At 35.2% G+C, this 25,761-nt stretch overlaps 3 protein-coding genes across 7 annotated transcripts in view; 2 read left to right on the top strand and 1 right to left on the bottom strand.

Moving 5' to 3' along the window:
- Positions 1–13,754, bottom strand: part of LOC127454299 (protein argonaute-1) — a 59,692-nt gene extending 45,938 nt beyond the window's left edge. Inside the window, exon 1 of one of the 2 annotated variants that reach the window (XM_051721403.1) lies at positions 13,625–13,754. Coding sequence is in view for 1 of the 2 variants with exons in the window: in XM_051721402.1 (XP_051577362.1) it covers positions 2,849–2,876 (28 nt within the window). In the remaining variant the exon portion in view is untranslated. Of the gene's footprint in view, positions 1–2,848; positions 3,281–13,624 lie in introns of those variants that run through there. The other variant, XM_051721402.1, reaches the window with a different exon arrangement.
- On the top strand, positions 9,545–21,514 carry LOC127454307 (dehydrodolichyl diphosphate synthase complex subunit DHDDS-like). Of its 4 annotated transcripts, none has more exons than XM_051721420.1 (9): positions 9,545–9,583; positions 10,187–10,260; positions 10,353–10,469; positions 12,258–12,400; positions 12,489–12,605; positions 13,226–13,327; positions 13,661–13,775; positions 15,211–15,318; positions 18,348–21,514. In XM_051721420.1, exons 2-9 carry the CDS (start codon positions 10,198–10,200, stop codon positions 18,621–18,623), a joined length of 1,041 nt encoding a protein of 346 aa, XP_051577380.1. In that variant the 5' UTR covers positions 9,545–9,583; positions 10,187–10,197; the 3' UTR covers positions 18,624–21,514. The 4 variants fall into 4 exon arrangements, with proteins under 4 accessions (XP_051577380.1, XP_051577382.1, XP_051577379.1 ...); XM_051721419.1 differs by lacking the exon at positions 9,545–9,583 and adding an exon at positions 9,602–9,627; XM_051721421.1 differs by lacking the exon at positions 9,545–9,583 and adding an exon at positions 9,720–9,930.
- A 172-nt stretch (positions 21,515–21,686) lies between these two features.
- Positions 21,687–24,422, top strand: LOC127454320 (non-histone chromosomal protein HMG-17-like). Its single transcript, XM_051721436.1, has 6 exons — positions 21,687–21,850; positions 22,767–22,802; positions 23,055–23,084; positions 23,177–23,227; positions 23,409–23,471; positions 23,728–24,422. Exons 1-6 carry the CDS (start codon positions 21,836–21,838, stop codon positions 23,761–23,763), a joined length of 231 nt encoding a protein of 76 aa, XP_051577396.1. The 5' UTR covers positions 21,687–21,835; the 3' UTR covers positions 23,764–24,422.
- The last annotated feature ends 1,339 nt before the right edge of the window (positions 24,423–25,761 follow it).

The raw sequence follows: 25,761 nt of genomic DNA, 5'->3' as shown, positions 1-25,761 counted from the left end.
GGGTTAAAATATTGATTTTCCGATGCATCGTGATCTTCGTTTGAATGATCTTCTTATCGATTGTAAAACCCCAAGATTGATTGTTAAGTCTATGCACAACCCTCTACAATGCGAGTAAATTATTCACATGAGAAACTAAATTTTGACAAAAAATTTCAGATTTTAACCACTGGCTTGTAAATGTTCAAATTTCACTCACCAATATTTGAGTAGTACAGTGGCGAAAAACTGCACGTTTATAGTAAAAGTTAGTTGTGACTCGTTCTCTGTGTCCAAAGACGAGATCCACACAATCCATTTGTCATTTAATAATGAGCACGTTTACATGCACACCAATACGCGGATTACTCCCAAAAATCAGCTTATTTAAAAAATCTGACAAAGCAAAAAAAAACGAGTTTACATGAGATTTGAAATAATCGCGTTATTCTCTGCTTTTGACATCAAACCCTGATGAGACATGCGCTCAAAATGTGCGCAAATTGGATAAGCCGGTGAAAACACCAGTAAAGCTGTTTACATGCCACGCTAAATCTGCAAAAAATCTACCTGTTTTGACCAGTTTATTCTTACACCATTTATGACCTTACACCGATAAAGGAACGCTGTTTATTGCGTTTATATAAGCACATACGTTGTCGGCTTGCGCATAATCGGTATAAAAATGCGCTCAATGTCTCTAATAATATCCTTTCTCTTCTTAACAGTCAGTTGTTGATTATAAACAATAAAAAAAGAAACATAAAATTCTAATCACACATAACATGGAAAAAAACGTGTGTGTTCTCTCGTTAATATGCGTTCACTGGCTGATGCTGGTCGTCTTAAAGAGACAGTATCAATTCAGCACGTGTTCTACATATCAGTACAAATACTTGTAAATAGTACAGATTATGCATGTAAACAATAAACATGTAATAAAAAATATATATATATGCAATTTCAAGATATTTATTGATGGAATACAACAAATTTGAACAATTGTATTTGCTAAAACGTGACCAATATGATGAAAAACGAATTAAAATATTCATTTAAAAAAAAATTGATTTCCAAATTATACCTAGAAGGGTTACCTAGTAGAATGTAGAACAGCATTAGTTAAGAGAAAATGTCTCTAATATGTAAGCAAAATGGACATTGTACACCCATAAATATACCCATGTGAACTGATATAATCGAATCGAAATAGGGATCAAATCGAGAGCTTGCGAAGCAGAATCGGGAAATCTGTATCATTACCCAGCCCTACTATTTAGAGCTAATATGCACTTCTGAAAATGACAATTCATTCCAAATTAACCTTAAAATGTTAATTTCTCCTTGCTGTTGGGTTCCAATTTATGTCTGAGAGCTAGTAAACAATTTAAAATCAACAACAATGAAATAGATAATCAAAACAATGACTTGTGTTTACTACAGGGTTCACACAGCTTTTGACCAATGAATTTGCATAACTTTACCAACTACCATAGTTGTTTGTTCCTACCGGAAGAAGCTTGCACTCACAATTTCTAGACAATTCCATATTTTACAGCTGAGCATATCTAGAAAAAAACAGATTCAATACAGAAATGTCCAACTTTTTCCCCACATAGATTTGATCAATATGACTCTTCTAGGCATGGACATCTCATTTTACAATAATCCCCGATATTCCAAATCAGATTCCCAAGAAATAGATACACCAATTACAGCTGCCAGGCAGCTTTTATCCCTCCTAATACTTTTTCATATATCTGCTCATAAGCCTCACAGTCGAGTGTAATTCTACTACGTTACTCGAGGTTGGATTAGTAATATTGGACTGAACCACATTTTACCAAGATCAATAAAGACCCCTGGGGTCACCTTCGTCTGCTGCGCCCTAACCAGCTGCGCCTGCTAAAGGCGGGATTCAGCCTCTTGTCTTCCCACGACCCCCTGACCTGGGACGTTCTCACAGCTTCTGTGCAACACTTCTCCCATTCTGAGTTAATATATGGTAATATATAAGTAAAGCAACTGGGTTATTCTTCAATTGAGGACACTTTTGACTACTTGATATGTTGAAAAATTCATCTACGTTCAAGAATTTTTCACATGCAGTGGAATAAAGATCTGATCATGGCCTTAATCAACCTTTTCAATTGGATTTTTGATATTGTGTGTGATAGTAATGACATGTTTCATACACAAAAACCTAGGATAAGCCTTGGACAAAACACAAAGTTTTAGTCTGAACTGTTATTGAATTCTTAAGTACTAAATGTAGTTACTTTTAAAACACTGTATATATTTATAACAGATTGCAAGTTAAAAAGTCTGGGTTGGGGATAAGCCCAAAGTAGTGAAATTCTGGCAAATTTAAAATGAGGAGACAGTACTTAAACACGCAGTAAAAAAATGTTAAGCCATTATAATATGTTTTAAAAACTAGAATGTTTAAAAAATGTGCCCTAGAGCACTGGTTCTCAACCAGGGTGTCGGGACCCATTTGGGAGCCTCAGCACACTTCCAGGGGGGCCTCAAGATCTCTTAAAATGATTTAAAATATGACAGATTATTATAATTTTTATATAATTATTATAATTCAATTTCAAATATTTTCTCCGACAATGGGGGGGCCTTGGAGTCAAAAAGGTTGAGAACCACTGACCTAGAGGACAGAAAAGTTTCACCCATGCATCAGTATGAAATGTTACAATGTATCATTACAGAATGATACAACGTATCATATCAACATTAAGGGGAAACATTGTATCATTCTAAAATGACACACATAAACATTCCACAAGCTTCGCACACAAAAACTGCAAGCTTTTGAGACGAAATCACAGCAAAAAAACAAATGTTTAAAGATCCGAACCATCAGCGCTTGATGGTCCCGGCTCCATCCCATCCACGTAGCCGCAAAGGGTTCACCACAGCCCGAACGCTCAGTCGCCACTGCGCCCCGGTCCTGCTGGCTAGAAGCGTCCCCGACTTCCAGCCTCCTTCCCTGGGCGTGCGGGATCGTGTCCGCCGCCCCTGCTGAAAGCCCCCAGACCCGCAGGATCTGGAGAGGGACAAAAGCTCCTAGGTTCCGATTCGTAAAGCGACCTGCGATGACCCTTCCTCCGGGCTCTGTCTGTCCGAGCTTGGACGGCACACGTCGGTGTGATTCTGTTGAGGCGTGGGTCGGGCTGCTCCGCGGCGGTGTGTTGTGTCTCCTGCTCACCGTTCAAGCAGGACTCTCCAGCGGATGAAAAACGGTCGACCCGCCCGTCACCCCCCAAAAACGGAGAGCCCTGCTTCTTCTTCTCCGCCTCCCACTGATGAAATTCTTGACCGTTGGTGGCCTGTTTTGGGTTCGCCCTCTACTGGGCACTTCTCAAATCCATTCAGGATTGGAATAGTAGCGTTACAGTACAAGTCTAGCCAAAGTAACTTTAAAGTATCTTCAGGGTTAGGGAGTAACGTAATACATGTAACGGGATTACATGTTTAAAATACAAACATTAGTTACATTCAAAAAGTACTTTGATTACTGACAAGATTGCTTTGCATTTTATTGTCATTTGTTTCATTTCATATTTAGTCTATTCAGTTGGGTTAACATTTATCCGTATAAATGATGCGATCCGAGGAGCGCTTGAACAGTGCTGAAACACTTCATGTGTTACATTCATACGAGCAGACAGAGTGCACTCTTATAATGTGATGAGTGAAAAAGTGGATATTATGTCATTGAGTAAAAAGATGTGGTTGTGTACACTTGAATTAAGTTTTGAGCAGCGTAAATAGTTAAGCTTGTGTAGATTGTAGGCTGCTTCCGAAAACATGAGTAGCTGACTTGCTCCCTGAACAGTTAATGGCTTAAACCTCAGTGCTTTTGAATGAATGGAACTCTTAAGGAAACTGGTGTCAGAACAGTTTGAAAAGCACCTTATTTTCATAATAAGACCTAGTAAGACCTTTGATATTAGGGCAAAGATGTACTGCAAAAATCGTATTCTTGTTGACATTTTTGAATTGTTTTCTTGTATACATACATATATATATATATATATATATATATGTATGTATGTATGTAAAAAAAAAAAAAAAACAAGATACATTTACTTTGCATCAGATATGTAGACTTTTATTTTGTCTTACTGTACTGACAGATGTTTTTACACTTGTTATTACATTTTATAGTCAACAGAAGTGAAACAAATCTACCAGTGCTGAAGAAGTAATCCAAAGTATTCAGATTATGTTACCATCCTTAAGTAATTTAACAGAATATGTTACAAATGACATTTTACAGCATGTAATCTGTAGTGGGATACATTTTAAAAGTAACCCTCCCAACCCTGTTTATCTTTAATGGGGAAAGGCCAAAATCTTCAAAACTGTTGGCCAAGATTACATTCAGATGATTTCAAATCAGGAATGTAAATCTATTTTATATTTCAAAAATATATTTTTTTAAAGCTCAGATCACACATGAAAAAACTTTGGCCGAGTTCGGTATGGCATACTACCATACTACTCTTACTCCAAACTCTATTCTGAACTCCTACTATGTCTAACATCATAACCATATTGAGCATTACAATGCTTCTATCAAAAATGTGATTGGCTCTTTAACCCTTATGCCTGGTTCATTATTGAATCACATTACAGTTGTTCCTGGTCAAAAGTGACCAAAAACATTAAGAGTGTAATTTGTTTTTAATTGCTATGTAACAACAAGAAATGTAACAACTCTAACTTCAATCATGTAAAAGGACTAAAGTTGTGCATTTTGAGTGGGTTTTTGGGTATTTAGACCTGAATATGAATATTTTCTCAAATACTGAACCAATCCTCATAAATCATATACCGTTTGTAAGCTTAAAGTCTCAAGAGTCTGTAGTGTCCATTTTTAAAATTATACAAATATCTGAAAACCAGATGAAATTCCAAGTATAAACACTAGGTGGCTGCAGAGAGCTACTTATTCATCCCTGGTTGAAGAGATGATATCTATCTGCATTTAGATATATATATTTAAACATTATTAAAGTCTACTTTTGTCAAAGTTTAGCATTTTTTTTTTTAGGTTATTTTTGTCAATTTTTACAATAATGCCACATTATTATTACAGTCAACCCTGAACATGGTGTTACAAAGATTTTCCCTTTGATCTGTATGTCTTTGATCTCTCTCTCTCTGTGTGTGTGTGTGTGTGTGTGTGTGTGTGTGCGCGTGCGTGCGCACGTGTTCAGCATTGTAGATGTGTTATAGTCTCACCAATTCATTTTGGTGTGTGTGTGTGTTCTGCATTGTGGCTGAGAAATTTCAAAATAATTGTTTTGTTTTATAGTCTGACCAGTTAGGCTTTGTGTGTGTGTCCACAAGGATAGTAAAATTGGCTGCATTTCATTGGCTCTGTACCTGTACTCTGCACAATGACAATAATGTTTAATCTAATCTAATCTAATCTATCTCAAATCTGAGATCACCTACCTTGTGGGGCCCAGCCAGTGGGCCCATGAGGGAAATGGCTTATTAAACATACTAAACGACGTTTTTTTGAAAATGTAAAAATGCAAAAAGGTTTCTGTGAGGGTTAGGTTTAGGGGTAGGGGATAGGAATTATTGTTAGATCTGTATAAAATCCTTAAAAAGCATGGAAGTCTATGGAGAGTCCCCACAATGATATAAAAACAACTTTGAGTGTGTGTGTGTGTGTGTGTGTGTGTGTGTGTGTGTGAATGTGTGTGTGTGTTTTGCACTCTTGATGTTTGGTAGTCTCACTCCTTCAAGTCTGTGTGTTTTTTCTGGATTGTGGCTGTTTTTTAGATTTTATATAATTAATTATGCAAAAAAAAAAAAAATAATAAAAATCTGATTTTTAGTGTTTCCCATTCATTTCCTATGGCGGTCACTTTTGACCAGGAACAGACAAGTGTGACTTTTTATTTTCTACCACTTAGAATTTTTTTGTGTGTGTTCAGATATGAAATGGACGAAAAGTCACGAAGTCTCATATCCGTCAGAGAAAAGAAACTAGTCTTCTCCGATTTCGGTCAAAAATGACCGAAGAGTGCATAAGGGTTAAGTGTAAGGCGGGACTACAGTTGTCATATTTGCTTTTCCTATATTTCTCCCATTCATAGGTGTTCGATTGGGCTGTCACATCCCCTTAATATGGCTGTGTTCAAAACAGCATACTACCATACCATTACTTTTTCTGCCATATAGATATAATGTAGAATATTCTGTACTCTACAGTATAAGATACTACAATACTTTTTTTCACTCAATTATGTCGTAAAAACAGCATCTTTTCTTGTAATAATGAGATATAAAAACAACATCAATAAAACGTCTCGATCAAAAAAAAAAAATCTTTCAATTTAATAACAAAATTCAATCAAATTTAATTGAGTAATCTTTAATAAAAAAAAAATATACAAAATAAAATACATCTTAAAAAAAGGCGTGAGTGTGTAAATTCAGCAAATGCATCAAAATATCAATGTACAACAGCCTTTAACAATTTTGAAATAAAAAGTTTTATTCATTGCACACTTTAAGTGGCAAATAAAATGTCAACCAAAAATACAATTTTATTTGATTATTGTCATTACAATGCCTCTGTAGTTTTATTCTTTTAAATGCCCGACAATCACTGGATTGTATATACAGTTTATTTATATATTCGTTGTTTAAAGAATAATTGATGTTAGAACAAGTGCACAAACGATGAACAATCTTGAACACGTTCAGTGTATTTATTATGTTATCGTTTGTAACATGATCTGTTTGATAAGTGGCCGATGAAATTCTTGCATTCTTTTCTAATTGCCTTTAAAGTAGCTACTTTACAATTTTACACTATCATAGCTATTTTAGGATCACTTTGTGTTAGATAGCCCCACATATAGTAGGTTTATGTGTGAATGTTTGGAAAAAACTCCCTTAAGTCTGCTCAAATATTACTGTAATTTGATTTATTATATTAAGTTCAATATAAAATAAATATTATATTCTCCTCCTTTTTGCAAACACTCCAAAATGTCTTGGCCTGCAGTTTACACTAACACGGTTCAGAAAACATAGGCCTTTGTTTTTATCCAGCTTTATTTTTGAATATTTTCCTCTGAAACCTCACGAGACTGGAAAGAATTTAAAAATCAATGCTGACTTTAAAAATATTAGAAACATTTTTTTATTTATGTGTTTCATTTACCACTGAGTAGCCTACACTGTACTGTAAGCACAGATGGGCTGGGACATGAAAAGTGATACATAGCCTAAGTTAATTCGTGAGATGCTCAAAACATCTCGCTAAAACAACAGATGTCATTTTTATGACATAACCATCTCATTATTACGAGAAAAGATGTCATTTTTATGACATAACTGAAGGGGAAAAAATGTATGTGGCAGCATTGCTCCACCGTAGATTAGTATGGTAGTATGCCATTCCAAATAATAGCTTACCTTGGCTAAGAACCTCCCACATAGACAAGAAGATTGCATACTGTCAGAGTATATATTGCATTTGATGAAGAACAAACCTCTCGTCCATTAAAAATGTATGTTCTGGGGCCTGGGTAGCTCAACGAGTATTGACGCTGACTACCACACCTGGAGTCGTGAGTTCGAATCTAGGGCGTGCTGAGTGACTCCAGCCAGGTCTCCTAAGCAACCAAATTGACCTGGTTGCTATGGAGGGTAGAGTAACATGGGGTAACCTCCTCGTGGTCACTATAATGTGGTTCGCTCTCGGTGGGGCGCGTGGTGAGTTGTGCGTGGATGCCACAGAGAATAGTGTGAAACCTCCACATGCGCTAGGTCTCCGCGGTAACGCGCTCAACAAGCCACATGATAAGTTGCGCGGATTGACTGTCTCAGACGCGGAGGCAACTGAGCTTTGTCCTCCGCCAGCCGGATTGAGGCGAGTCACTATGTCACCACGAGGTCTTGGAGCGCATTGGGAATTCCAAATTGTGGAGAAAAGGGGAGGGTAAAAAAGTATGTTTTGCAGGTAGAAATACATTCCCGGGCATACTTCAAACGAGAACATGGGCATTGTCCCGTGACCCAGATATGATGTAGTAAACAACAGCCAAGAAAATTATGTACTCTGGTTTTATTAAACAAGTACAAATTTAGCTTTTAGCATTTTTTTTTTTTTTTTTTTTTAATTCAGCATTTAAATATGACACCTTCTCAGCTCCAGTGAGATTATGGAATAGTAAAGTGTCTATACTACAATAGTACAATTTAATCTTCAGAAGTAAACTATGACTTTCTTGTGTGACTTTAAGTCAAGAGCTAAATGTCAGTCATTATGTAAGTATTAATTCACCTTTTGACATTTAAAAACAGGAGTACTGTTTATGTCCACAGAATAAACTTTGCCTATTGTTGAATTGTAATTTAGTGCTACTGTCTGACACTTTTCCGATCTGGGTGTTCCTTCGATTAAGTGCACTTTTATGTCCCAGGGATTTATTTTTTTTAAAACTAACAGGTTATATGAAGGTCACATTAAAACGTAAAACTTTTTAGCATGCTGTCATCATTAAACTACTTAAATGCCAACATATAGATTTTATTGTTTTACCCTACTTTCAGACTAAAATATAAAAAAATATATATATATTTATTATATTTTTAATACTATCATAATATAAACAAAGTGAAATAAATAAACTATTTAATTTAAAATAAAATAAAAACAGTTAGAATTATTGATATTATTATTATTATTATTATTATTATTAAGGATTGATTTTTTTTTTAATTAAAACTAATAGGTTATATGAAGGTCACATTAAAATGTAGAAACTTTTTAGCATTCTGTCATCATTAAGCTACCTAAATGCCTATGCACAGATTTTATTGTTTTACCCTTCTTTCAGACTAATATATATATATATATATATATATATATATATATATATATATATATATATATATATATATATATATATAAATTAAAATTAAAATTAAATAAAAATAAATTTATTATATTTTTAATACTATCATAATCTAAACAGAGTGAAATAAACAAACTATTTAATTTAAAATAAAAACAGTTAGAATTATTGATATTATTATTATTACTATTAAGGATTGATTTTTTTTTATTATTATTAAAACTAATAGGTTATATGAAGGTCACATTAAAACGTAGAAACTTTTTAGCATGCTGTCATCATTAAGCTACTTAAATGCCTAAGTATAGATTTTATTGTTTTACCCTTCTTTCAAACTAAAAAATAAACTAAAATAAATAAATAAATAAATATATATATATATATATATATATATATATATATATATATATATATATATATATAACATAAATAATTATTATATTTTTAATACTATCATAATTTGAGTAAAATAAACATAAACTATTTAATTTAAAATAAAATAATACAGATTTATTAATTTTATTATTATCATTATGATTAATTATTAATATTTACAACTCTTGTAACTACTCTACAAGTTACGAAAAATTACAGTTTAATTTGTGGTTTTCTTTTTTAAATCGAATTATTTTGCTTTTGCAGACGCGTTTATCTGACGTCACGTCCTGTCAGAGGAAGAAGACGTCATCCTACAGGCTGTGAGTTGGAGCTTTATAATTTCTTCAAGATCAGCGAATTAACGGTTCAATTCATAATATTGTCGATTTGTTTGAATGAAAGCCTCCGTTTAATGCATGTACTAGTATTGACATGCTATTTTAAGAACGCAAGAGCGTAATAGTTCGGATGTTGTCTACAATGCATTTTCCTATTCGTGATTTAAATCAAAAGGAAGTCTAAAGAAATTGAGAAGTTAAAGAGTACATAGATAGATAGATATTTTATTTTCAGGGATATTTAAAGTATGGACATTGGAATTTGTCAGATTGTGATTTCCAGGCCTGGAAAAGTCATGGGCATCAGTAAAATCTTCATGGAAATATCTGTAATGGATATTTTGTCTGGTTTCACTATGTTCTAAAATATTTTATAGCTTAGATATTGCTCTTTGTGACTGTTTGAGTAGAGTCAGCTTAAAATATCTAAAAATAAAGCAATTTGTACACTAATTAATATAATTGTTTACATTTATTAATTCCAAAGATCTCCAAAAAATCCCCAGAAATCTCTACAATTAATTTATATTTATAAAATTGCAGGACCACTTACTTTAGTGACTGTAACTCTTTTTATTTTAACAGGAATAGCTGCCATGTCGTGGATTCGAGAGACGGAACTAAGACTTATTGAAAGGCTTACTGCCAACATCCTGAAGGTGAGATTCATATGATCATGCAGTGGCTCTGAATGATGAACTGAAATATTCATCCAACGCTATAATCACTGTTTTTTAACTCTGTATCTTAGGCAGGGCCGATGCCCAAACATGTGGCATTTATCATGGATGGTAACAGACGTTATGCTCAAAAGAGGCACGTGGAACGGCAGGAGGGTCACACTCAGGGCTTTGACAAACTGGCAGAGGTATATTTACCAATAAAGGCCTCTTGGCTCGTGTACACCTGGTTATGTCATCCATATATCACCAGTTGTAAACAAAGCCCTTGAGGCAAATACAGTTGAAGTGAGAAGTTTACATACACTTAGTTTTAAGTCATTAAAACTCATTTTTTAACCACTCCACAGATTTAATATTAGAAAACTAAAGTTTTGGCAAGTCGTTTAGGGCATCTACTTTGTCCATGACATTAGTAATTTTTCCAACAATTGTTTACAGACAGATTGTTTCACTTTTTATTGACTATCACAATTCCAGTGGGTCAGAAGTTTACATACACCAAGTTAACTGTGCCTTTAAGCAGCTTGGGAAATTCCAGAAAATTATGTCAAGCCTTTAGGCAATTAGCCAATTAGCTTCTGATAGGAGGTGTACTGAATTGGAGGCGTACCTGTGGATGTATTTTAAGGCCTGCCTTCAAACTCGGTGCCTCTTTGCTTGACATCATGGGGAAATCAAAAGAAATCAGCCAAGACCTCAGAAAAAAAATTGTGGACCTCTACAAGTCTGGTTCATCCTTGGGAGCAATTTCCAAATGCCTAAAGGTACCACTTTCATCTGTACAAACAATAGTACACAAGTATAAACACTATGGGACCACGCAACCATCATCCCGCTCAGGAAGGAGACGCATTCTGTCTTCTAGAGATGAACGTAGTTTGGTGTGAAAAGTGCAAATCAATCCCAGAACAACAGCAAAGGACCTTGTGAAGATGCTGAAGGAAACAGGTAGACAAGTATCTATATCCACAGTTAAACTTGTCCTATATCGACATAAACTGAAAGGCTGCTCAGCAAGGAAGGAGCCACTGCTCCAAAACTGCCATAAAAAAGCCAGACTACAGTTTGCAAGTGCACATGGGGACAAAGATCTTACTTTTTGGAGAAATGTCCTCTGATCTAATGAAACAAAAATTGAACTGTTTGACCATAATGACCATTGTTATGTTTGGAGAAAAATGTGTGAGATTTGCAAGCCGAAAATCACCATCCCAACCGTGAATCATGGGGGTGGCAGCATCATGTAGTGGGGGTGCTTTGCTGCAGGAGGGACTGGTGCACTTCACAAAATAGATGGCATCACGAGGAAGGAAAATTATGTGGATATATTGAAGCAACATCTCAAGACATCAGCCAGGAAGTTAAAGCTCACAAATGGGTCTTCCAAATGGACAATGACCCAAAGCATACCTCCAAAGTTGTGGCAAAATGGCTTAAGGACAAAGTCAAGGTATTGGAGTGGCCATCACAAAGCCCTGACCTCAATCCGATAGAAAATGTGTGGGCAGAACTGAAAAAGCATGTGCGTGCAAGGAGGCCTACAAACCTGACTCGGTTACAGTCTGGAGGAATGGGCCAAAATTCCAGCAGCTTATTGTGAGAAGCTTGTGGAAGGATCCCCAAACCATTTGACCCAAGTTAAACAATTGAAAGGCAATGCTACCAAATACTAACAAAGCGTATGTAAACTTCTGACCCACTGGGAATGTGATGAAAGAAATAAAAGCTGAAATAAATAATTCTCTCTACTATTATTCTGACATTAAAAATTCTTAAAATAAAGTAGTGATCCTAACTGACCTAAGACAGGGAATGATTTCTACGATTAAATGTCAGGAATTGTGAAAAACTGAGTTTAAATATATTTGGCTAAGCTGTATGTAAACTTCTGACTTCAACTGTATTAGGCATTTCTATTGCTGGATACAGTCTTTTCTCTGCAACAAAGATGTATTCTGTTTATTCTCTCGTAGACGCTTCGCTGGTGTCTAAACCTGGGCATCCATGAGGTCACTGTTTACGCGTTCAGCATTGAGAACTTCAAGCGTTCCAGAGAAGAGGTGGATGGTCTGATAGAGCTGGCCAAACAGAAGTTCAGCCGCCTGTTGATGGAGCAGTTAGTTACTCTTGCACAATGCATGTTCTTCTGTTCCTTTAAAGTGGAAATCTCTAAAATGTGTTTGTCATTTTGTCATCATTGCTAGAGAGAATCTCGAGAAGCATGGTGTGTGTATTCGGGTGCTGGGAGATCTGACTCTGCTGCCGGAAGACCTGCAGCAACTTATTGCCAAAGCTGTGGTGTCTACTAGAGCTCACAACAAGTAAGCAACGCATGCTTGGCTTTTCTGCAAGTCTTATGGCAGGAAAACATTAATGACACTTCTATTGTCCAGTATATATTTTCATTAAAACCACTAGTGGTTAAAGATATAACGTTATAATGCTCCCACATCACTTTACAAATTGGGGCAGGGCAATATATTGACATTCATGATATACATGATTTTAATGTGCTTTTATGTGACCATTAAAGGGTTAGTTCACCCAAAAATGAAACTTTCTCATCATTTACTCACCCTCATGCCATCCTAGGTGTGTATGACTTGCTTTCTTCAGCAGAACACATTTGAAGAAAAATAGAAAAATGTCTTAGCTCAGTAGGTCCTTAAAATGCAAGTGGATGGTGATCAGACTTTTGAATCTCCAGAAAGAACAGACAGTCAGCATAAACGTCATCTATACAACTCCAGTGGTTAAATGAATGTCTTCCAAAGCTAAATGATCGCTTTTACTGTGAAAAAGATCATTATTTAAGTACTTTTTAACTATAAATCATCGCTTTATACCAACGTGCCAAAGTGTTATACATTCTTGAAGTTTTAAACTAGATTTTTACTGTTTGTTATGTCTTGAAATAACTAGAATGTAACTTGTTTTGCAGGTGTTTTCTGAATGTGTGTTTTGCGTACACGTCGAGACATGAAATTGCAAATGCAGTCAAGGAAATGGCATGGGGAGTAGAGCAGGGCTTAATAAAATCCAGGTAAATGTTGAATTTTTACATGTCCTCACTTATATTAAGCACACACTTTTTAATATTCTGAAGCATGATCACTTGCACTATGCTGGCATTTGTACCACATGTGCCAATTTATATTAAATCATTTATATTTAATATAGACTATATTAGTCTTTGCACTTCTGGTTAGATGCTTGCTGCATTTTATTGGCCCATATTGTATTGGTACTCTGTTTAATACAAATAAAGTTGAAACTAATGTAATCTACTTTTTGCAAAGAAAGCTTCTGTCCCTAATAATAGCTGTTTAATTTCAGTTACCTGTAAACTTGCTTTCTTCTGTGTGTGTTTCATCAGTGATGTGTCTGAAGGGCTCCTCAGTCAGTGTCTGTACAGCAGTAACTCCCCAAACCCCGATCTGCTCATCCGTACATCTGGAGAAGTGCGTCTTAGTGACTTCCTGCTGTGGCAGGTAAAGGAGATGACCATTTAAGTCCAGATCTATTTCTTGCCTTACAAAAACAGCACTTTCATTAACATCCAGGATTTTAGTTGAACTGGCATTCATAGCTTGATTCACAAGGAAATAATCCAATTAATATTTGACCGCTAAAGCACAATGAATATGGATCTTTAACTAGCTGTCATACGTAATTCGACTAAGTCTCTCAGACCTTAAATATTCACAGTGAGTACACAAGAACAGTAATAATGGCCACTCGTGAAAACAAGACACTCAATCCTGTTGTTGGCTAGGCAATTATACACCGATCAGCCACAACATTAAAAGCACCTGTCTAATATTGTGTAGGTCCCCCTCGTGCCGCCAAAACAGCGCCAACCTGCATCTCAGAATAACATTCAGAGATAATATTCTTCTCACCACAATTGTACAGAACGGTTATCTGAGTAACTGTAGACTTTGTCAGTTTGAACCAGTCTGGCCATTCTCTGTTGACTTCTCTCATCAACAAGGCATTTCCGTCCACAGAACTGCCGCTCACTGGATGTTTTTTGTTTTTGGCACCATTCGGAGTAAATTCTAGAGACTGTTGTGTGTGAAAATCCCAGGAGATCAGCCGTTACAGAAATACTCAAACCAGCCCATCTGGCACCAACAATCATCCATGCGATTATCTAATCAGCCAATCATGTGGCAGCAGTGCAGTGCATAAAATCATGCAGATACGGGTCAGGAGCTTCAGTTAATGTTCACATCAACCATCAGAATGGGGAAAAATGTGATCTCAGTGATTTGGACCGTGGCATGATTGTTGGTTCCAGATGGGCTGGTTTAAGTATTTCTGTAACTGCTGATCTCCTGGGATTTTCACACACAACAGTCTCTAGACTCAATGAACAGCATTTACGGCATAATGTTAATTGCCACCAAAAATAATTTAGACTTGTTCCTCGTTTATTTAAAAAAAATAAAGGCATACATTGCGGTTACAGTGAGACACTTACAATGGAAGTGAATGAGACCAGTCTATAAACATTAAAATATTCACTGTTTCAAAAGCATAGCCTCAAGATGTAAACATTGTACATGTTAACATGATTTTAGTGTGATAACATCCCTTACTAACCATTTCTGTAACCCAGATTTAATTTTTATTTTTTTTATAAACGAGGGACGAGTGACAATTATTTTTGTGTGGTAATCAACATTATGCCGCAAATGTTGTCAACTAGGCTTTACTTGTATTTAACCCGGAACATTCCTTTTTACAAAACAACACTAATGGCAGTTAAGCTCTTTCACCAGTCTTATAGATCTGCCTTGGCAGTTTTTGCATTATATACAGTACACATAGTTTTTAGTATGTACCTTACCCCTGCACTGAAGTAGTGAAAGTTTTTTTTTTTTTTTTTTTTTTTTTAATGAATTATTTTAAACTCCACAGACCTCGTATTCATGTCTGGTGTTCCAGTCTGTCCTGTGGCCAGAATATTCCTTCTGGAATCTGTGTGAAGCCATTCTGCAGTACCAGCTGAGTTATCGATCTCTCCAGGTATACACTGAAAACCCTAATAAGTTGACTTTACTCAATTGACTGAGTAAAATTGTTCCCTCAATTGAATCAAGTAAATCTCCAAAACTTGCGTAATTAAGTTCACTTAACTTGGTGTTCATATAGAATGAACTTGACTATGTAAGTTAAGGTAACTACCGGTATATGCAGGTAGACTTAACTCAGATTTGCTATTTAGATGTTGTTGTTTCTACTTAATAATTTTAATTGAATGGACTCAAATTTAGGTCATAAAATAACAGCTTAAATAAAGAAGATTATAACTGATTCTTGGTCAGTCGTTAAATAAACGTATTTCTCCGTAGAGATGCATAGAAACCCTAATAGTGACATCACACAAAACAACACCATCTAACAAAACAACATAATACTAATAATAATAATAATAATAATAGCTAAAACCTCTATGAATTCTTACAACTATTTAAATACCCCATATGTTCTCTTTGACCAAGGAAACAGAATTAAATAATTCAGTGTGCAAGGCATTATGGGTATTCCCCATAGCCTCAATTTAGTACTCAATAGTTTGAGTTATTAACACTCATAATCTTAATTCTATGGTATTTAAGACAAATAAGTTCAAGGAACATTGATATTTGAGTTATGAGACCTGTTTTAAAAACAATGGAAATTCAGACTGATTTATAAACCTGTCTGACTTGAGAATGATTTGGTTACAAATCAGACATCACTATGGCTTGTGAGGATGTTTTACTCAAGCAATATCTAGCTAATTAACTATTTTAGAGCACAGCATAACTAGAGAATCCACATTTAACTATAGTAATTTCCATGATTAATTTTAATGACATGATTTCCAAAAACACAGTTCTGAAATTCCCTGACATTTCCAGGTTTTTTTTAGTGACCATGGGAACCCTGTACATAATGATTTCATATTGGTCACATCTGGCTAACAATTCCATTCCTTACAAGGAAAATAAAGCCTAACAATAAAATGTCAAACTAATAAATATATATTATTTTTTATGATATAGAGAGATTATTTAATTCAGGTTACTGTTGCAGTGGCAACTATGTCACATATTTATCAAAGGATTATTTGTTTGTTTGATTTTTAACAAATGCTGACTTCATGTACTGTTAAGCCTCTGAGATCAGAAATATAGTGAACGATATGCTGTGATTCAGAACATTTTGGCCAACATGAAGACACAGGATATCGTATGACAGCATTTACCGTTGTTGCTTAATGCCCAAGTACAGTGCTGTGAAAAAGTATTTGCCCCCTTCCTGATTTCTTCTATTTTTGTATGTTTTTCATATTAAATTGTTTTAGATCTTCAAATGAGATATAAAACAAAGGCAACCTGAGTAAACACAAAACAGTTTTCAAATAATTTTTTTTTTTTTTTGGAAGCCAAAAAATTATCCAACACCCATGTGAAAAACTAACTTCCCCCTTAAATTTAATAGCTGGTTGTGCCACCTTTAGCAGCAACAACTGCAACCAAACACTTCCGAAAACTGGAGATCAGTCTTTCACAACGCTGTGGTGGAATTTTGGCTCACTCTTCTTTGCAGAACCGCTTTAGTTCAGCCAAATTGGAGGATTTTCGAGCATGAACTTCCCGTTTAAGGTCCTCACTCAGCATCTCAATCAGATTCAAGTCAGGACTTTGATTAGGCCACTCCAAAACTTTAATTTAGCTCCTTTTGAGTCATTCAGAGGTGGACTCACTCCTATGCTTTGTATCATTGTCTTGCTACATAATCCAGTTGCACTTGAGCTTCAACTCACGGACTGATGACCGGATGTTCTCCTTTAGGATTTTCTGGTTGAGAGCAGAATTCATGTTTCCCTCAATTATTGCAAGTCACCCTGAAGCAGCAAAGCATCCCCACACCATCACACTACCACCACCATGCTTGACCGTAGGTATGATGTTCTTTTTGTGGAACTCTGTGTTTGATTTACACCAGATGTAACGGGACCCGTCTTCCAAACAGTTCCACTTTTGACTCATCGTACACAGAAAATTCTCCCAAAAGCTTTGAGGATCATCAAGGTGTGTTTTGGCAACATTCAGACGAGCTTTAATGTCCTTCTGGGTTAGCAGAGGTTTTCGCCTTGCCGCTCTTCCATGGATGGCATTTTAGGCCAGTGTCTTTCTGATAGTGGGGTCATGAACAGTGACCTTTAGTGATGCGAGAGAGGCCTGCAGTTCCTTGGATGTTGTCCTTGGCTTTTTTTGTAACTTCCTGAATTAGTCGTCGCTGTGCTCTTGGAGGAATTTTGGAAGGTCGGCCACTTCTGGGAAGGTTCACTACTGTGCCAAGTGTTCTCCATTTGGAGATAATGGCTCTCACTGTGGTTCTTTGGAGTCTCAGAGCTTTTGAAATAGCTTTGTAACCCTTCCCAGACTGATGTATTTCAATCACCTTTTTCCTCACCATTTCTGGAATTTCTTTGGACCTTGTCATAGTGTGCTACTGGGTGACCTTTTAGCAAACTTCATGCAGCTGAAAAAGTTCAGCTGATTTGAAGTGTTGATTTGGTTGAACAGGGCTGGCAGTAATCAGGTCTGGGTCTGTCTAGTCCAGCTGAACCCCAATATGAATGTAGTTTCATAGATTTGGGGATTTAGTAACTAAGGGGGCTAATACGTTTCACACAGGCCCAGTTGGTATTGGATAACTATTTGCTTCAATAAATTACATTATCATTTGAAACTGTATTTTGTGTTTACTCTGATTGCCTTTGTTTTATGCTAGATTTTGTTTGAATTTTTGAAACAATTTAGTATGAAATACAAAAACAGAAGAAATCAGGATGGGGTCAGATACTTTCTCATAGCACTGTACATTTTCATATGTGTTAGCTAGAAATATTGCCTAAATGGTTTCCTGATACCACACTTTTAACATCATATTAGGATCTTCACAAGCTTATTTAAAGCTTACAAAATATGTTAAAGCATGCATTTGGTAAAAAATTTAATTTTATTCAGTGTATAAGTGCCATATGTAAACGTATGTTGTAGAAAGCTCGAGAGCTACACAAAGAAAGCCAAGTGCTACAGCAGATGGAAGCAGATCGCACCTGTGTGACCGAACTCCTTCAGCATCGTGGAAATGGAAAACCCATGGACGCCCAGAGTCGACAGACAGTGCTGCTAAACTACACAGCCAGTCGAGAAGAGAGGGTTCGCTGCTTTCTCAATGCCCTTCAGCACAAGAGAGACACTTTCTTCAATGATTTAAGCAGCCAGGCTGTTGTTGCTTTGAACTTTTTTTTTTTTATATTTACCAATCTGTAAATAATTTAGATATGGAAAGATGTTTCACCCCGTTTTATGGGGCTGTGGTTACATGTGTACTGTATGTTTGTCTTGGAAATATCTCCTCTAGCAGTGGATCACAAATTTTACATTAAATTCATTTTGATTGATAACAGGGGTTGCCTTTTTAAACTAGAAATGCCAGAAAATGCAATGGGTGAAATTAGTTTAATTGCACTGTGGCTTTGTGTTTTTGCAGAGATCTAAACGGGGTTCCCGCACTTTTTGACCAATGAATTTTCATGACTTTTCCAGTCGTTTGTCAGTATTGGATACCTGTTTTAAAAACAATGGAAATTCAGACTGATTTATAAACCTGTCTGACTTGAGAATGATTTGGTTACAAATCAGACATCACTATGGCTTGTGAGGATGTTTTACTCAAGCAATATCTAGCTAATTAACTATTTTAGAGCACAGCATAACTAGAGAATCCACATTTAACAATAGTAATTTCCATGATTAATTTTAATGACATGATTTTCAAAACACAGTTCTGAAATTCCCTGACATTTCCAGGTTTTTTTTAGTGACCATGGGAACCCTGTACATAATGATTTCATATTGGTCACATCTGGCTAACAATTCCATTCCTTACAAGGAAAATAAAGCCTAACAATAAAATGTAAAACTAATAAATAATACATTTATCTCAATTATTTCAATTTGAGAGTGAGTTCTGATCTGACTCCTGGAAAGTTTTGTCTTTTTGAGAATTTCTAATTATTTCCTGATTGCAAGTTACAAATCTGACAACTTTGTTGACAACGACGTAACACTATAAACCCTAAAACGACTGTAAAAACTATGATTTGTACAACTTTACAGCTCTTATAATACATGAGCTTTAACTGAAGAATGAATTGAAGTGCTTTTATAAAATTATACGTTTATAAGCACCCATTTCTGACTTTAAACCCTCCACAAATTGGCTCCATTGTAGGTGCCTCACTGTAACCTCGATTTTTACTTTTTCTTTTCTTTTTTTTTTTTTTTTAAAGAAATGGAGGTACATGTGGAAATTAAATTTGGTGGTAATCAACATTATATCACAAATGTTGTTAATTGACCTTAACTTGTACTGAACCTGGAATATTCCTTTAAGTATACATTGGGATTACATATGATTTTTTTGGCTAATTTAAAATTTTACGTTTTTTTAATGGATAAGTTGAAGTGAACATTACAGGAAAAGAACAAGTGTCCAGCATACATTGGAACTCCTTCAGTACTGTTTAAAAAGCATTCCAGGATGCACCTTATAAAGTTGGTTGAGAAAATGACCAAAGTTTGCAGAGCTGTAAAATAAGATTAATATAAGACATATTTTGGTCACTTCATGGTTCATATACTATAGAGGAGGAAACCTGCAAAAAACAAATATATCAATATTTAAATGTGCGAGGAGATATACAAATAAATAAATGCACCAATCAATGCAAAAATAATACATTATAAAACAAATAAATGGTTGGGGAAATACGACATTTAAAGTTGATTTTTATTCCACATTCTATATTTCTTCAATCACATTTATTTCTGTGTGCTGTTCTGTATTAATTTTTCCTTGGCAACATGCTAATGAGAGGATGTCTGCAGTCAAACTACCCATACCAGGTGCAACGTTTTTTGGCGGGAGTTTGCAGTTTCACTATGATGAAGAGAATGTCGATAGCAGAGTTGCTCTGCCAGGCAGCGAAAATCGTAAAAGCGAGATCCTTTGCTAAACATTTAATTTATTGATTGTGAAAATTCAGTATTGTCCTTATTAATGTCATAGTCAAGAAACACTTTTACAATGAACAGCCAATGGTGTCATAAAGTCCGACTACTGATGTTTGATTGACATCCTCTCATTAGCATGTTGCATGAAGGAAAAATAAATACAGAAATGTTAAATTGTATATTTATATTGTATTATTTTGCATTAATTGGCACATTTATTTATTTATGTATTTGATTATTTGTATATCCACTCGCACATTTATTTATTTACGGACACATTTTTGGATTTATTTATTTACAGTGTTGGGTGTAATGCATTACTAAGTAATTAATTACTGTAATAAAATAATTTTTTTTATTGAAAAAAGTAGAGAGATTACTCTCAAATTTTCAGTAATTTAATTACAGTTACTTCTAATATAATTGCGTTAAATACTGTATAGACTATAGAACAATTCTATATAAAACAATAGTGAATTTAAAATCTAAATTTAACGTGTAATGTTAAAATGTGTTTTCTAATTGAACACTGCTCCCTTAAATTCTCTGGCCAGTTCATGAATAATTTATTTGAAAGAATTAAAAGTACAATTTCATGTCTATCCTTGTATTTTTCATCTGGTCGAGGTTGATAAGGATTTTAGAAAGTAATTAGTAATAAGCAACACAATTACTTTTCAGACAGAGTAATTAGTACAGTAATCTAATTACACTGAAGAAGATGTAATGACTAGTTAGTAATTAATTACTTAGAGTAACTTACCTAACACTGCTGATGTTTGATTGACATCCTCTCATCAGCATGTTGCATGAAGAAAAAATAAATACAGACATGTATATTGTATATTTATACATTAATATTGTATTATTTTGCATTAATTGGCGCGTTTATGTATTTAATTATTTGTATATCCACTCGCACATTTAATTATATATTTATTTACAGACAAATTTGTGTATTTATTTATTTATTAATAAATTTCGTCCTCCATAATATACTTCCATTTGTGTTATTTCGTGGTTTTGATGATTTTACTTTTATTATAAAATGTGAGAGTCTTGCAGTGTGAATTTAACATTGTTATAAATTATTTTTAAAAATTAAATTCCCGCTTTAATTCCGTTCTGGCCAATAGGAGGCGTCCATTTTACAAAGACAAGGACGAGCATTCGTCTGCTTTTTGAAATCTGACCGGAGGATTTTGTCATTGTTGCTTTAAGAGATAAGCGACGCCCAGCGACACGTGATCGTCTTCGCAGCCAATCCCTGAGCGGAATACGCAGAATCTGGTTTCAACCGGTTTCTATCTTAAATTTCAATATAAAAACTTAGTAAAACATATACAGCCGTTATTGTATTTTTACGCGAACCGCAGAGAGGCGTGCACGGCGTCGTCGCTTACCAGCACGTTATTTACACAAATATTCTGATCGTAGCATTTTTTTGCTGATTTTTTGGAGTCAAGATGCCCAAAAGAAAGGTAAGGACACATTGCAATATTTTTAAAAAATAAATATAACGTCTTTTTTGCTGAAATAAAATCAGTGGAGCATGTGAAATAGGCTAATAATGCTCTATTCTTTTATAGTTACTCCACCAAAATAAAGCCACATCCTGTTTAATCCGCCAGATTACTAGATAATGCAAAAGGAGGGAATTTCCAGGTCATACACCGCTTTTCATGCTCTTTCAACTCCTATACTAATCTATATTTAATCTATACCTTCGAATTTATTACGATATTACTGTTTTGATGCAGTTTTTCCAGATCCGTGTTTGTGTTTAAGTTGGTGGGAAAAAATAGCGCGGTCACAATTCGCGGTTATTTCTGCTTCATTTGACTTGATATCAGATTAACGTTGCAAACATGTGTATTTTTGGTCTTAAAAAGCATTTATGTGATGTATTGCTCCGTTGTGGCTATTCCTGTTAATACGCCTTCTCGAAACGTCAAGCTGCCATCTTTACAGCACCTGTCTTTAGTGGCAGAAGACGGTGTATTTCTTGTTAAACGTTTTTGGACGGTTTAAATTTGATTTATATTTTATTGTAGTGTCATAACGCCTTTTTAAATGCCTCCCAATGGTTCCGTGACGAAAATAAAAGAACTTTGGCGCTGCAACGCCATAATCGCCCATCGCTCGTTTAAAAGGCGCGTAGTGATGCAGCCAAACAAAAGGAAGCCGTGTTTGCCCGGATTTGAATTTGAAATTTGAAAATGCGCGGGAACACACCGCAAAAACAGCACGCGCTTATCCGTTATGACAAACAATGGCGGTTTATCATTCGTGACGTAATGTCCTGTTACTGTGTCAACGAAGTGTTTCGATTCTTTTGAAAATATTAGATTTCTGTAACACTTTTGTGTGTTTTTCTATTTTTTTTTATTTATCTAGGCTGATGGTGACAAAGCCGCCAAAGGCAAGGAGGAGGTTTGTCTTTTCTATTTTTTTATTACTACTAATTTTTATTTATTTGTACATCTTTTGTTTATGAAACACGTTTGGAAAAATTCTTATATAATTACTGTTTACAGTACAAATTTGTTCTGCTCGTGTTTCATGAATGAGGCCCAGTGTCTTAATGTACTAATATTATTATTTTTGTCATTATGCTCGTATTGCTATGTATATTCCCATAGATCATTTACTCTGGTTATAATCAGTAATATTTTTTCGTTGCAGCCAACAAGACGCTCTGCAAGATTGTCTGCTGTAAGTATCAATCAATGCGATAGAAATGAATGGGAAATCGTCTTTAAATCTGAAGTTCTTTTTGTCTAATTTATATCGAAATTGGTTTACAGAAACCAGCTCCCCCTAAAGCAGAACCAAAGCCCAAAAAAGCTGCACCTAAGGTAAGGATGTACATATTTGCATTATTGGTTGTTCACATAGATGTGACCATTTAGTAATTGAATTCTGTTCTGATAGAGAACTTAATGCGTTGACCTCCTGTTAATGCATCCTAAACATCAGTCTTCGGTTACATGTCTGTTGTTAGAATTTCTCATTTTTTTATTGTCACTGGTCACACAGAAGCCCGCCAAGGGGAAGAAGGGCAGCAACCCTGCTGAAAATGGAGATGCCAAGGCAGACCAGGTATGTACCAGATCTTAGTTTTAAGCCTCCAACACCACAGTCAACACAGATGAGCGTTAAAGGAAAGATAACGGCAACTAACATGTGTCTAAAACATTTTTCAGCCTTAAACATGTACATTTTAAAATGCAGCTCTTCAAATTTGAATTAGATATAACTAAAATGGCTTGGACAGTAGCAGATAACTATGGATTTCCCTTCAGTTATTCTGTCTTATTTCATTAACTGACTGTTCTTATTTATCCCGTTCTTTTAGGCACAAAAGGTTGACGCTGCTGCTGATGCTAAATGAAAAGCTGATGAGTGTCTGATCCTTCTATGTACTTGGTGACTGTACAGTTTGAAATAACTATTTTTTACCAAGTTTTATATTAAGAATAACATTTATAGTTGACTTGCTTTTTGATGTACTGATTGATTTGACACAAGTTACTATGTTTCATTCATGTCCATTCGTATCCCATTTTTAGAATCAAGCCGTCTTTATCTTGCCAAATATGGTTTCCACATTCGTTAAATCGGTGTTTAAAACGGTAAAATGCACCAATTTTGTCCTTAGCTTGTGTGTTTCCTTTACTTTCTTTTTCTTTGGATTTTAAACACCAAAACATTCTCAAAAGGCAGCTTAAGAGTGTTTCTAAAATGTTGTGAGAAGGGTTTTCACCATGTTGTTAGCATTTAATCTTACAAATACTGTTTTAATTTTTACTTTTTTTTAAGGACGTTACAATGAAATTGTCACAAAAAAAAAATAAAAAATACACAAAAAAATTTGATAAATGATGAATAAATTGACAATGTGAACTTAAAATTTCCTTAGAGGTGTGTTAGAATTTGTCTTCTTTTTTTTTTTAATTAAGTTATGTTCTGAAACAGTGGAAGGATATTCAGTGACTGTGCAAAGCGCTTTGTTTTAAATGGTTTTGAATAAAAAAAAACTGTCCAGAAAAATTACAGCCTTGTCATTTTCTTGCACGTACAAAAATACTTATTAGCCTACTGAATTGAGATTAAAATGAGTAGTTTTTAAAACCAGTTCATTATTATCCAATGCTCATTTTACTATGGCAATTTAAGGTGGAGAATTTTAAATTGTAAACTGCTTGCAAAAAAAGTGCACATAGATGTATATAGGTGGCAACCAAATTAGGTAGCTGGGATTGCAGAAGTGAGGAAGAAACAAACAATTGTCAATTATAACATTGGTGCAGTTACGTTTGTATTCCGCTAGAGGCCACTGTTGTGTAATAAATACCGAACGAGTTACAGTTGTAATTCATTCACTGACCGGCAGGTGGCTCCATTTGTTAATTAAAATCGGGCTCTCTGTTCGCCATATTTCTCATGAACAGTTGGGCCTATATATTGTATAAAATAAACCTTTCAGTCGCAGGGACTCTCAAGTCATTAAATACTGTTAATGCGATCATTAAAAACCTGTTTTTACAGTTTCTCCTCATTCGTAAAGGAGCGGAAATGTGTTTTTTGGAAAAGTAAAACATTCCTTAAATGGCGACCACATATCATGTCAGTTCTGAAGATGACGCCACACACATCAACATTTTAGAGGCCAATTGTTTGGGTTTTTGAGCAATTTTGGGAAATTTGAGGAGATGACCCTTGTAAATACCCCCTTGAAAGTTGTATGACAGGCATTTCTTGTAGAGAGTACAAGGGTATTTTACTCTAGCAAATAACCGACTGATTCGACACATTTTACCTTATAAGAGGTGAAACGAACGTGCAAACACATGAAACAAGGGGTTTGTGATCCTTCATTGAATCCCAAAAGCAATACTGATGTTGTCTCACAGTTTTCCCACTTAGAATAAAGCACACTTCTGTACAAAACCAGGACAGATTGAACTTTTTGGTTGGCCTGTACTGGGATTCAGAAACGGAATGATGGTACATCAATTGTTTATGCTGTAAAAATCCTCATTAGAGCAGTTTTGAGATTCAAACAGCGAATGTTACTACATAAACTTAAGACTGAGGTGAAGTCGTCTATTCTCAGTCTTCTATGCTTGTTGAAATCCACGTATTTCTGCTATGATGCTTGCTTTTACCTGCAAAGGTAAAGCTAAATTTGCCTATGTAAGAGATTGAGTTTCATGATAAGACCATGAGTAAAACCGTGCCCAGGCAGCACACTCTCCGAGATGTCTGTTTTAGATCTTTTCATCTGCTAAACTTCGTAAAAAGATCAGATTTACACACATTCTAAATCATAAACGTCTCAAAGACATCTGCTGAACATCTCATTGACATCAAACACATCCTTATAGAC

The sequence above is a fragment of the Myxocyprinus asiaticus genome, chromosome 16 (assembly GCF_019703515.2).
Source record: "Myxocyprinus asiaticus isolate MX2 ecotype Aquarium Trade chromosome 16, UBuf_Myxa_2, whole genome shotgun sequence".
Taxonomy (NCBI): Eukaryota; Metazoa; Chordata; class Actinopteri; order Cypriniformes; family Catostomidae; genus Myxocyprinus; species Myxocyprinus asiaticus.
The sequence above is the reverse complement of the archived record's forward strand: the minus strand, read 5'-3'. Positions and strand labels throughout refer to the sequence as shown.

What these genes read in the sequence shown, in the direction of transcription:
- LOC127454307 (XM_051721420.1), top strand. Translation starts at nt 10,198, where the DNA reads ATGTCGTGGATTCGAGAGACGGAACTAAGACTTATTGAAAGGCTTACT. An exon ending in GTGACTTCCTGCTGTGGCAG is followed by an intron (nt 13,776 to 15,210) that starts GTAAAGGAGATG and finishes TAAACTCCACAG; the next exon opens with ACCTCGTATTCATGTCTGGT. An exon ending in TGAGTTATCGATCTCTCCAG is followed by an intron (nt 15,319 to 18,347) that starts GTATACACTGAA and finishes CGTATGTTGTAG; the next exon opens with AAAGCTCGAGAGCTACACAA.
- LOC127454320 (XM_051721436.1), top strand. An exon ending in CCGCCAAAGGCAAGGAGGAG is followed by an intron (nt 22,803 to 23,054) that starts GTTTGTCTTTTC and finishes TTTTCGTTGCAG; the next exon opens with CCAACAAGACGCTCTGCAAG. An exon ending in CCAAAAAAGCTGCACCTAAG is followed by an intron (nt 23,228 to 23,408) that starts GTAAGGATGTAC and finishes CTGGTCACACAG; the next exon opens with AAGCCCGCCAAGGGGAAGAA.